The sequence below is a fragment of the Hippocampus comes genome, unplaced genomic scaffold (assembly GCF_001891065.2).
Source record: "Hippocampus comes isolate QL1 unplaced genomic scaffold, H_comes_QL1_v1.1 scaffold257, whole genome shotgun sequence".
NCBI lineage: Eukaryota > Metazoa > Chordata > Actinopteri > Syngnathiformes > Syngnathidae > Hippocampus > Hippocampus comes.
In genome coordinates, this window is record NW_017804972.1 from 569582 (window position 1) to 582357 (window position 12776).

The following is a 12776-nucleotide window of genomic DNA, read 5'->3' on the forward strand; positions in this document are numbered from 1 at the left end:
GACATGTTCATCCTGACATCTTCTGTGACTGCCGCATCGGCTCTCGATAGTACAGACGTATCTACTGCCGAATCTCCAATTCTAACATCTACCACCGAAGAAGTTAAGGTCGTGGTTCACCTGCAATTTATAATGGCGCATTGTAGTCACCTTCGTGCACGAAAGTTCGTTCAATCTCAGCTGTTCGTCAGTTATTAGTTAGTCAGTTATGTCAGTTATTTGCTGTTGTATCGCCGATTTTCAATCGTTAGTATTAAATTCATGGTAACGAAATAAAATGACAAACGTGTATCAAATAAATCTGCTCACCTGCAATTTATAATGGCGCATTGTAGTCACCTTCGTGCACGAAAGTTCGTTCAATCTCAGCTGTTAGTCAGTTATTAGTTAGTCAGTTATGTCAGTTATTTGCTGTTGTATCGCCGATTTTCAAAATGTGAATGATCTGTTTATTTTCAAAGAATAGTTTGTTTTGTTATTGTTTGGTTGGTGTCTTATATGAAACTGCGACACTGCGCACTTTATTGGACAGACTTGTTGAAGATCACACAACGTAATTTGGGTGGCATTTTATTTCGTATTTTTAAATCATCTTTTTATTTTCGACTATCTGTAAATTTAGTTTCCTGCTCTTAATTGTGATGGTTTTAAATGCTCCTGAAATTAAGTGCTGCTTGACGAGCCTATATTGTGTATGTATGTGACGTCACTGAAGGCCTAAGGTTGAAATGCACGGCCCGCCACTGATATTGAGCCATATTTTTTTTCTCTCTCTCTCTTGACTGACCCCTTTAATTTAATGCCCAACATGTATCATTTTGGGCATTTATATTTGCTAAATGATTGCGGTTTATAGAGAATGCGCAGCTGTTTCTATGCCCCATCCTAGCATTCCCTCCTACTGGCACTCTATCTCTCCCAGTAATTACGTGGGCCCTGTGTAGTTATGTAACAGGGATTGCCACACCAAACAGTTTTTGACCACATCCAACGTGAGAAATTTTTTTTTCACCACTGGTTATATGGTAGTCAATCATATCGAGTATTGTTGTATTATTCACATTATTTGCCGTAAGACACTTGTGCTTCGTCATTTGGGCTTTCTTGGAGGGTTTTCCCGGGGCAGTTTTGCTGGACATATATTTAGCTCTTCGCTGGACTGGCAATAATATTTACAATGCCACTTTCCGTTTCAACTCATCATTGGTGAATGGGCAAACGGGGAGCGTGCACCCTGGCTTCAAGTACATACGTTTTCGTTGTCAGCAGAAAAATTCATGATTATTTTTTTTCTAGTGTAACTCAGGATTGTTTGGCTTTTGTCTTTTTCCACCCCTCCCAACCCCCCTGAAGAATGAGCTAAACAGCGGGTTAGGAATATAACTGGGAGTTAAGGGTTAACTAGTGGCTAAAACGGGCCCACGTGTGTGTGTGTGTGTGTGTGTGTGTGTGTGTGTGTGGGTGCGTGTATTCTGAAGGAGGTGCAAAGGTGTCCATACTGTAAGTGTGAGAGCCCGTTTTTCACTCCTGCCATGTGGAGGTTGATGCTAATGTTACCACCAGTTGGGGACTTCTTCACATCTCTCAAAATGTTTTTGTCATTAATATTTTTAAATGTTATTTTTAATCCACCAGTTCAAGTTTGTTACTTAGTTTTGCCATTGATTGACTCTACTGAAGGAGGTGCAAAGGTGTCCATACTGTAAGTGTGAGAGCCCGTTTTTCACTCCTGCCATGTGGAGGTTGATGCTAATGTTACCACCAGTTGGGGACTTCTTCACATCTCTCAAAATGTTTTTGTCATTAATATTTTTAAATGTTATTTTTAATCCACCAGTTCAAGTTTGTTACTTAGTTTTGCCATTGATTGACTCTATCTTTGGCAATATCCAAAGGATTGAATATTACAGTGAAATTGAGGCTGGAAGTTTCCCAGCTCATTTGACGCCATAACATGCACTGTTTCTAACATGATTACTTTGAGTGCTTTTGGAGAACTCTGTAATCTTACCTGTCACTGTATGCAGCTGCTGTGGCAGCAGTAGGCTGGGCAAATCTGTAGGCAGCGTAACCACCCTGGAAACACACGCGTACACTGCATATGAGATTGGGAAAACAACCAAACTTCAGTGCATTTTGTATAAATGATAAATATTCCTTAATCTTTAACTGTCCAATTGTTGTTAATGTGATGAATATAAGGAATTAAACTGCTATTACAAGACAATTGTTCTTTAGACACACACGAGACTTTCATTAACAGCTTAGCTCCTGTCTGTATTGCATGAGAAATAGCTTAATATGCATGCCTAAATCCACAAATAATTACACTGTATATTCTTTTTAAATTAACACATATACCTGCTTATTAATGTAATGTGTAGTTAGTGTTTAATCTGTCCAGTCAAAGGTGAATGAACAGTTGGTGAAACGCTGTGGCTGTCGTTGGCTATTGTGAAATTAGTCACTGACAAAACAAATAAAATCCACAGGCAATCATACACATCTAAACGACAGCAAACTATCACCTTTGATGTCCAGAATATTTAGCGTAACACGTTCAATAGTTTCCTGCTACCTTTATTTTTACAGCGTGTATTTGTTATGATCACGTTCTATTAGTGTCCAGCAGGTGTTCCCGTTTTTTCTGCTGCGCATCTGTGTGACGCTGTCATATAATTTCGCCTTGCTCAAGTTATTGTTCATGTGCATTTCGTCGAGACGCTCCCTTACTACTCTCGTTCCGTTTTAGGCTCTTGCCTTGATTTGTTTTCTCTGTTCTTTTTTTTGGGAGGGGGGGGCGGGCTCTTTGCCTTTGCCTACGTTCTTCGTTGTTCAAGTAAGTAGTTCTTGGTGTGTTTAAGTGTGTCCACGGTTTGTTCTCCACATGGTTTGATCTTTCTTGTACTTTTGTCACAAGCTATTTTCTTTTGTGTTTTTTCCTTGCCTTGTGCGAGCACTCTTTGTTTTCTTTGCATTATTCTTGGCTTGTTGTCCATTGCCATTATTTGTACGTTGTCGACCTGGCCTTGCGCCTATTTTTGTAAATGAAGATTTTTGTTAGATCAACTTTCCTGAGTCTACCTTTGAAGTGTCCGATTCTGTCCGGAACCTTACGGACACCCGACGGTATTCATTCACACGAAGAAAAGGATAATGATGGCACATGCTGTGTGTCTGATTTCTTGGAGGCAGTTGCAGCGGTTGTGAAGGCTCTTTATACAGTAAATAAAGCCGTATTGTATTGCATTCCCTTTAGCGAAGCGCTATCGAGTGGATGCATAACGCAACCGCAGCCAGGGCTCAATACACAGAAAGCGTAGCTCTATCCAGTGCAGTATTTTTGAATCATTTTCGAGCCAAGGCACATTTCATTCCTTGAAAAAAAATCCCGTGGCACACCCATACCTGAAAATGTGAAAAAAGCGTATTTAAACAATTGTTATATTGTTACTGTAAACGTTTTTTTGACATTGAAAAATAACGCTATAACACATTGAATAGGAATCAAATCAACATCAATCCAATATTTGGTGCATTCATTTTAATGGCCAGTAAAATATAGTCAATTAGAACTTTAACTTGGTCAGGGTTGGATTTTTTTCTGTGTGGCAGCTGGTTCTTTTTATCCCCGGTTGTTTGCACTCTCCCGCAATATTGTACCAATCCTTTTTCCCGTGAGTCTTTGTATAATTCCAACATCATTCAAATGACTTTTCTGCTGAATGTGTCGCTTGAGGTAGTCCAGCTTCCATTTAATCCATATTTTTCGCTTAAAACTTTAGCTTTGCTGCATGTTTTGCAGAGCATCCTCTCTCACTCGAAAAAGAAAAGATCTCACCCAGTTTCACTGCCTGTTTTATTTGCACATACTCCGACAGCCATTCCAAATTAAAAGAACTGCAGTTCATTCTTATTTTGGATAGGGGAGTCGACGTATCACATTTACTGCCCGGTCGTTTCGCCACGATAAGGGATTAGCATTAGCGTCATTTATCGCCACCGCACTGTTATTGTTATAGAGCAGAGAACATGCGTAAGTACTGTCAATGCCGTGATTGTCTGCATAGCGTCATTGCATCATATTGTGTGATTGGCTGGACACCTGTCACTCACTGAATTACACAGCAAATTGATAGAGAAAAAAAAAGTTATATGTCTAATTCATTTGCAGTGCATTCACTGCGCTGGATAGGTTTTCTTGTGCGCTGAAAGTGTGCCACCAGTGCGCGGTTGCGCAGCTTAGAGGGAACATTGGTGCCGTTGCATCTCCAGTCAGGCGATAGACCACACAGGCATACTATATTGGATAATTTCCCACGGCACACCTAACAATATCTCGTGGCACACCAGTGTGCCGTGGCACAGGGTTTGAAAAACACTGATGTAGTGGATGCATAATGCAACTGCAGTCACTTTTGTAGCTTCTATTTTATGTGTCTTATAATGAGATGGGCCCGCTCTATGAAAACAGTTTTATATTAGGCCATTCATTGAAGATGCGCCTTGTAATCTGAAGCACTTTATACAGTAATCCCTCGTTTATCGCGGTTAATGGGGTCCAAAACCACCCGCGATAAACGAAAATCCGCGAAGTAGTGACCCCCCTCCCCCTCCATATAGGTACATGTACATAATATTTAGAAGGCCAAATGTAATGGTATACATCAGTGGTCCTCAACTAGAAATGCTGTAGGTCCACTTTTTTTTTTTTTTTTTAATAAGACCAAGTTCCGGTCCCATGCACGGCGGTCATGGGGAGCAGGGCTATATGCCCATTTAGTATGGTTAAGCCAAGCTTATACAAATCAACGCTCCTCACAACCAACCAATAATGGGGTGCATGAAAATAACAATTATTCACTTTGCCAGTACACAGCAAATAATGAGAGGTATTGTGTTAAGGCACAGGAACTCTTTTATTTTGTTAAGTTGTGCCTGCTTAATAATAGAAATAGCCCTTTTAGGGAAATAAGACAATTTTTACTTTAACTTTGTTAAACAGTAGTTGTCTTTTTTTTCCCTTAATTTAACAAAACAATTTAACAAAATACTCATTTTACCAAAATAAATACTAAACATGAAAACAAAAATATCCTTTTCATTTGTACAATTCCCCTTTTCACATCCCCTCTGAAATCACTGAAAAATACAGTATATCAGAAGAGGAGTTAAGAACCATTTTAAAAACTGACACAAGGGAGCACAGGAATGTGCAGTGCTGTTCTTCCACTAAAGGTGAATGCAATGTTTGAGGCATGCAAATATTATTTGAGGACGCACTTGTGATGTTCATTTACCATGTTGCGGTGTTCTGCTGTTAAACAGCTGCAAAGATCCCCGGGTAGACGGGAGCAAAACTGCACACAATCGAAACCTCCCGCGATTCGTCTTGTCTAATTGTCTGTGTGCAGCTCTCCTGGACTGAAGCTGTGAGCACAACTGTGGCGTCGCGCATGCGTCTGTTTCCTGACACAATCATCCATTTTGAATGCGTGTGTGTTGGGATAGACGCGTGCTGACGCTTATGTATGGGCACACCTTAAGTTCAGAGGAGCCAATCAGCGCATCGTTATCGCCGACATGCCCTGCTCAGCCAGGGTCTCCAGTTAGTCAAACATTATACAACACAGTCGCGCTGCTGCGGTCATCTGCAACACATCTGTTAGTGCACGCAAAGAATAAAACGGATAATTTTAACAAGCGATCGCGGTAATGCGCAGATTATAGTCCACAAATATAAAATGTATAACGTAAAAATCACTTTATAATTTATTATTTTATACAATTTGCCGAGGGTCCGGACAGAGGAGGTCGGCGGTCCGGTCGTGGATCGCGGTCCGCCAGTTGAGGAAGGCTGGTATACATACATGTAGGAGTAAATTTTGAAGTAATTAACGTGACTTAATGCTGTATACTAATAGATTTAAACATGTATAAGTTAGGTTAGTTTATGAATAACAAAATACAGTAAACATATAAGAATGTTTTTTTTTTTAAAGTCCGCAAAAAGTCCGCAAACGGTCCGCGAGAAGCTGCGAAAGTTAGCAAAACAACAGAGTCACATAGAGCAACATATACAGTACTGTATATGTACTGTACTGTATATGGAAATTTTATTTATTTATTTTTAATGAATATGTTTGAAAAAATCCGCGATGCACTGAAGCCGCGATAAACGAACCGCGAAATAGCGAGGGATCACTGTCGTGCAGAAAATATGTTACTTTATATGTGACAGACATATTCATATTTTTTTCGTCCTCAGTCATTACAATGAGTTGCTTTGGGGTTGTTTAAGGTCCTCACGTACAAAATAGTGAACAGGTTTACTTGTTTATGTTCTTTGCAGTTGTAGTACATAAATCATATTAACAAGGTATTTTATGAATAGGTGGTGCTTTCCCTGCAAGGCTGCAACCCCTCCATTCTTAATGACTGAGAGTGTATGTCTGCCCTGACACCAGCAATGTATTATTACCACTATAAAGTGTGGAGTCAAGTAAGGAATAGTTAGATTGTGCGATGATGGACTGTGGTGGGATGAACAGTCTGCTCCCTTTAAGAGACCAGCCATTGTAACGGTGTATTGCCACTCCTAACAGAGTGACGAATGGAGGCTTTGTGTGCATTGCGTGTGTATGGAAACAGTCTGTGTGGTCAAGTTTTGGCCACCCATCACTCAGTCTAACGTAGGGAAGTTTGTCATTCATCAACTTTACTGAGGCGTTGATAGAGGACAGGTGGAGCAGGACTCTTTATATAAAGGCGATGCTCATGCAGCGTGGCATGACTTGCATGCATCACAGTTATATTTACAGCATATTTACAGTTTACATTATTTTTACTAGATTGTGTTCTTGAGTAAAGGCCGAACATAATACCACAGCAGCACCTCTCCCCATGTTTCACTGAAGTCATTTTTCTAATTAGAAAGGCTGCGTAAAACGCATGACATTTGGATACTTGTACTTTAAAGACTCACATGGGAAATTTCGCATATTGCTTCCTGAGCACTTACTCCATCAGTTATATTACGGCTATGTCACTCTGATAACACTGTTCCTCGCCCCTTCCCCACCCCCCTTTGTCCTCTGAAACAATCATGAATGCCGTCCGACATATTTGACGTGTATAATTAAGGTAAATTAAAATGTAATTTTTCCAAATGATTGAAACACCTCAGAGTGCAATACATTTTACTTCATAACTTTCATAGTATATGAAAAATAATTAGACATATTATATAAGTATTGGGGGCGCCCCAGTGTCAAGTGGTTAACACGTCGACCTCACAGTGCAGAGGTCGTGGATTCGATCCCAGCTCTGGCCTTCCTGTGTGGAGTTTGCATGTTCTCCTCATGCCTGCGTGGGTTTTCTCCGGGTACTCCGGTTTCCTCCCACATTCCAAAAACATGCATGGCAGGCTGATTGAACACTCTAGGTGTGAGTGTGAGCGTGGATGGTTGCTCATCTCTGTGTGCCCTGCGATTGGCTGGCAACCAGTTCAGGGTGTCCCCCGCCTACTGTCCGAAGACAGCTTGGATAGGCTCCAGCACGCCTTGCGACCCTTGTGAGGGTAAGCGGATCAGAAAATGGATGGATGGATGGATATAAGTATTGAAATACAAAGTATAAGAAAACTATTTTTATTCCAGACAATGAATGGTTCTGTTTTTGCACAACTCATAGCTGGTCCAAAGCACTTCATTCCAAATGTTTAGATATAAATAAAGCTTCAATGAGTTAATAGAAATTAAATTAATTTAGTGTAACAGTGGAGGATAGTGTACACTCTAGGTAGATGATTGTGTTTTGTTTTTTGTTTTTATTATGTTTGTTTTAATCTTCTTTTTATGAACTCCAAATGGAAGCTGGTACTGTACAACTTCATTAGACTAAAAGCATGGTCGCACATGTCATTTCAAACGTTTTCAGAAAACAGCAAACTTCTCTCCCCCACCAAAATCAACAAAAAAGAAGTGTCCAATACTTTTGATTTAACCTTTTTGGTTTGTCATCACCTGCATGACTAAGAATCAACACGGTCATGAAAAAAAAAGAAAATAATTAACTAACTAACGCAATATATGAATAGATAAAGAAATAAATACATATTTTTGAAAGCTTATTGATTTTGGTTTTTGAAATGATCTTGTTCCTAAGTTAAGAATCACTTGGGCAATTTGGCTTTTGGCTGACGATTTTGAGTTCGTTTTCTGTCACTTGAAATCTGCTACTTTGGCAAAACGCGTTCCTGTGATGAATATAAACAGTGTCTTAAGCTTTTAGACTCTTGTCGTAATAATAATTGTGTGATTGCAGTTTGCTATAAGCAAGTCAAATGTTAAATGAGCAATCTCAGATCACAATGACCAGCCTCACACACACATATCCTTGCCACTTAAGTACAGTACAAATACTGTAGCATTACAGAATCAATTCAACCTGTGTATTTATTCTAAACAAAGATAAATTTAAACCAATTTTCACAATGACAGATTAGATTTAAAAAAAAAAATAATTCAGTCCACACTGTGTATATTCTCTCGCTAGTTCAGAGAGAAACTCAAACGGCAGGTCAAAGGGGAAGTATATTAATTGAGGGACATCTTTGTCCAAGGCAAATATAATGTGAGATCAGAGATGGCTGTCGCATGCAATGTCAAACCAGGAAATACTTACATAAATATCTGCACCATAAAATCCATCCTGGTAAACAACACTGCAGAGGATGCAAACACAAACAAACAAACAAACACACAATCAAACAAAACAACAACAAAAAAACATCCATATTAGTGCATGTTCTCATGCAGGCACTGGACTGTCTAGCAACCAATCCCCACATCCACAATCCAAAAGACAACCAACAGAAAATGAAAATACAACCAGAGTCAAAGGGAGGAATACAGCAGGCACCCTCAATCCAGTCTAATGGCTCAGTAAGGAAGCTGGGAGGTTTCCATAACATGAAATTACTACTGTATTTTGGTAGGTTGGCCTGGATCTCGGAAGGGTAATTGTAGTCACTGGCAGTTATTGGTCATTCGCTTTAACTCCACGTAGGCAAAGTGGATTCTCACCAAGATCATTATAGTTAACGAAAACAAGAAATAAAAATAAAACTGAAAAATATTTTGGGTAATGAAATAAAATATAAACAAAATGCTTTAAAAAAAAAAAACTGAAACTTCATTTCGTGTCGACAAAACTTACGAAAACTAACTGTAATTATAGCAACAATGTCAGTTAATTTATTACATGAGATTTTGGGTTGATTTTAAATGTATTCATTTTGGTATTAAAGCAAGAACAAAGAAGGTCGAATAGTCGACTGAGAGTTGTGGTTCTGTTACTCAGCATGCATGTCCAGTTCCGGGCCTGCAGGGCCACTGTCCTGCCTGTTTTCCAGCTCTCCCGGCTGCAACACACCTGCTTCAGATGGTAAGCTCATCAGCTAGCTCTGAAGCAGCATGAGAATGTTCCTGATTATTTGAATCAGGTGTGTTGCTCATGGGAGAGCTGGAAAACAGGCAGGACAGCGGCCCTTGAGGACCAACTTTGGACACCCCCATGTTACTGCGTGTCGCCGAGAAGCAACGTCAGCCAATAAAAAAGAGCCACCCAATGATGTCACTCCGAGGTGACAGTCTTGCTAGCTGCTAGCTGATTGCTCCTTGCGTGTTTTTTTTTTTTTTACGGCTCAACTACTCTTTTCCCCCTGAAATCAGCACAAAATGTGACGCTAGGTCACAAGTGCCTTCTTTTTCCGGGTCTTATATGAAAAAAAAATACTCATACACAGTACATGCGGGTTTACGTTTCAACTAAATATGTGCTCATCCATCCATCCATCCAATTTGACATGAGGGGTGTTCACACGGCAACGTTTACTCCGGTGTAGCACAGGGGCTGCCCCCCGTAGAGCGTTCACACGTACAAAGTCACACCGGTGTAGCCCCTGAAAACAGCTTAAATCGGAGCAAATTTAACCCTGCTCAGGAGGTGGTTTAAAAATTAACTCCGGAGTAAATGCTAGTTTGCGGGGCACGCCGATATAAAATGGGACATGTGAACACTACAGGAGTAGACTCGCTATGTGTGAGAAGAGTTGATTACATACGGGTAGAATGCGTTGCTTTTGTGCTCAGTTGTACTTCAGTCATCTTTCCTTTCTCTCTCATCCTTTTACGGTGTCTGATAGACCACAGCGTTGATTTGTCTGGAGAAGTATAAACCATGTTTTTTCGATATGCCACAAACAAGGCGGGGGAACGGAAGTACACTTTCCGCACACCCTGCTCAATGTCTCGTATTGCACGGCTGCAGAAACTGTCGTGTGAACGCAAGTGGGGCTGCACCGGGGTTAACACGCTTCTCTTTAGTAAGCAGCTTTATACGTGTGAACGCTCCACAAAATTTACACCGATGTAAGATATATCGCAACAAAATACATCGGTGCAGCACCGATGCAAATGTGTGCCGTGTGAACACCCCTTTAGACTCACAGGTGAAAGCAAGTGGGCAAGTGGCTAATAGTGTTATGTGTGGAACAGTTTTCAACAGGAATTCAAGCCATAAATCCTCTTTGGTAACTTGGCAAACAAGGGATGTAAAGCGAGAAAAGTGTGACCGTTCTCTCATTATTTAAGACATTGGGTTGTGATGCCGCTAACTTTAGAAGCAGTATAATGCACCACACTTACTTCAAAGGGTGGACTGCTTTACAGTATCTGTATTTTAAAATACTAGTTTTCTATATTTTATTTAACTACACAATACTTACAGTAATGTGCTTTTAATCTTGTGAAAGAATACACAATTTTAAAAATATATTGTCCTATGATTGGCTGGCAACCAGTTCAGGGTGTCGCCCGCCTACTGCCCGAAGACAGCTGGGATAGGCTCCGGCATGCCCCGCGACCCTTGTGAGGAAAAGCGGATCAGAAAATGGATGCATGGATGGATAAAAATATATTACTCATATAAAAACAAATTAAAAACTAAGCTAAAACAAAGCAACTAGAAATATAAAAAAAAAAAAAATTACTAACAAACCCGCTTAAAATCTCATTGATACTAACCACATTAAAAAAAAAACAAAAACAAAATCAAAAACAAAAAACAAAAATGCCACCCAAAAAAAACACACTATAATGAATATTCCAAAACCTTTATAAGCAGGATACAGTATCCTCTCAGTCAACGTTAGAGTGAATGGTTGTTTATGTTCCCAGTGACTGATTGGCCATGAGTCCACATTGTACTTTGCCTTTCACCTTAAGTCAGCTGAGGTAGGTTGCATCCCAACAACCTTCATAACCCCGAACAAGCAAAGCAATATGGTTTCCACAAATAATGACGTTATAGCCTACGTATATATTTTGATGTTTCAGCAAAGCCAGACATAGTGATTAGCATATCTGCCTCACAGCAAGAAGGCTCTGGGTTCAAATCTTGACTCTGATGTTTCTATGTGTCGTTTTTTTCCCTCTTGCCAAAACTCAGCTGACATATGCTTCAGCTCACCTGTGACTCTGAGCAGTGCTACAAAATGTATGGAGAATTAAATGTAGCTCATGTATTTAGCTTAGTAAACACATCCTTGCATTAATTTAATCATCGGCTCATTATTTTGTTCACAATGTACAGTTCTATGCAACGGCTACTAAATTTGCTCTTTAAGCAAAGCTGCCATGGCCATGGGTGTGATTATTACTCAAAAAGTCTTTCAGATTTTTGGCATGCAGTCACAAGCCACAGAACACCATTTTGTGTTACACTGAACATGGTTTAAATCACACAAACAGAAACTGCAACCTTGAGAAATAAAACACGATAATATATGGGGAAAATTAATGGAAAAAACATCCTCTAAAGTGGGAAATGGCATTTCGTCTGATCTTCCCTTACACTTTAAATATCAGACAGATTTGGCTGCATGCTGAGTAATTTTCTTGCAATGCCATGCCGTCACCGGCACATCATTTGCCATCAGTGCCACCACCTGCCCCCCTCAAAAAAAAACAACAACAAAAAAACACGCGGTCATGTAATTGATCAGTTGATCATTGCAATGCTGAAATGAGCGGCTGAAGAATAACTATACAAAAATTGCATTTGAAGTCAAATGGAAACACACTCAGCAAAATGTGTCTTTCTAGACTGTAACTGCCTGTTTGCATTGGTGGATGGAGCAAAGATAAGCCATCAAATTGTGCGTGTGTGTGCATGTTTTTTTTCCTTCGCTTTCTGAACTGCGGTTGAACTGTGCTGTACATAAAAGTGTGGCATGTACAAAAAAATACGTGTGTTACAGAGGTCGTGCTCCTCATTTGTTTTCTAATAAAATGCCTCGAGATACAGCCTCTACTGCCCCATTGACTTTGCTGCTGTTCCTCAGAGAAAAACAGTCACTGATTTCACTAAACCACTAGACATCTTTCCGACTATTTGTGCAAACTCTGATGATCAATATTGCTTCAAACATCATGGACACGCTAAGAGCAGTGCCATCAGAATTGCCTTTATTGTCATTGTATAGCATACAACGAAATTTGGGTGCCACTCCTTAGTGCATTTCGTAAAAAAGATAAAATAGAATAAAATAACAGTTCAATAAATACAATACTCAAACAACACACAACAACAGCAGCAGTATTGGTAGTGTGGACTGAGGCTTATGTCGCGCTCAGGACACATATTGCACATGAAAATGGATGGCTCAGCTGTTCCTTATTGCACAAGTGAGGTAGATGAGTTCAGGTTTAAAA

General features: G+C 39.9%; 1 protein-coding gene across 4 annotated transcripts in view; it reads right to left on the minus strand.

Annotated features, from left to right (window-relative positions):
* Positions 1-1989: 1989 nt before the first annotated feature.
* Positions 1990-12776, minus strand: part of rbfox1 (RNA binding fox-1 homolog 1) — a 214124-nt gene continuing 203337 nt past the window's right edge. For all 4 annotated transcript variants that reach the window (XM_019892259.1, XM_019892242.1, XM_019892238.1 and 1 more), the window contains exons 9-10: positions 8686-8725; positions 1990-2076 (exon numbers count right to left, since the gene is read on the minus strand). In XM_019892259.1, the coding sequence (XP_019747818.1) occupies positions 2008-2076; positions 8686-8725 (109 nt within the window). In that variant the 3' untranslated portion in view covers positions 1990-2007. The remainder of the gene's footprint in view (positions 2077-8685; positions 8726-12776) is intronic.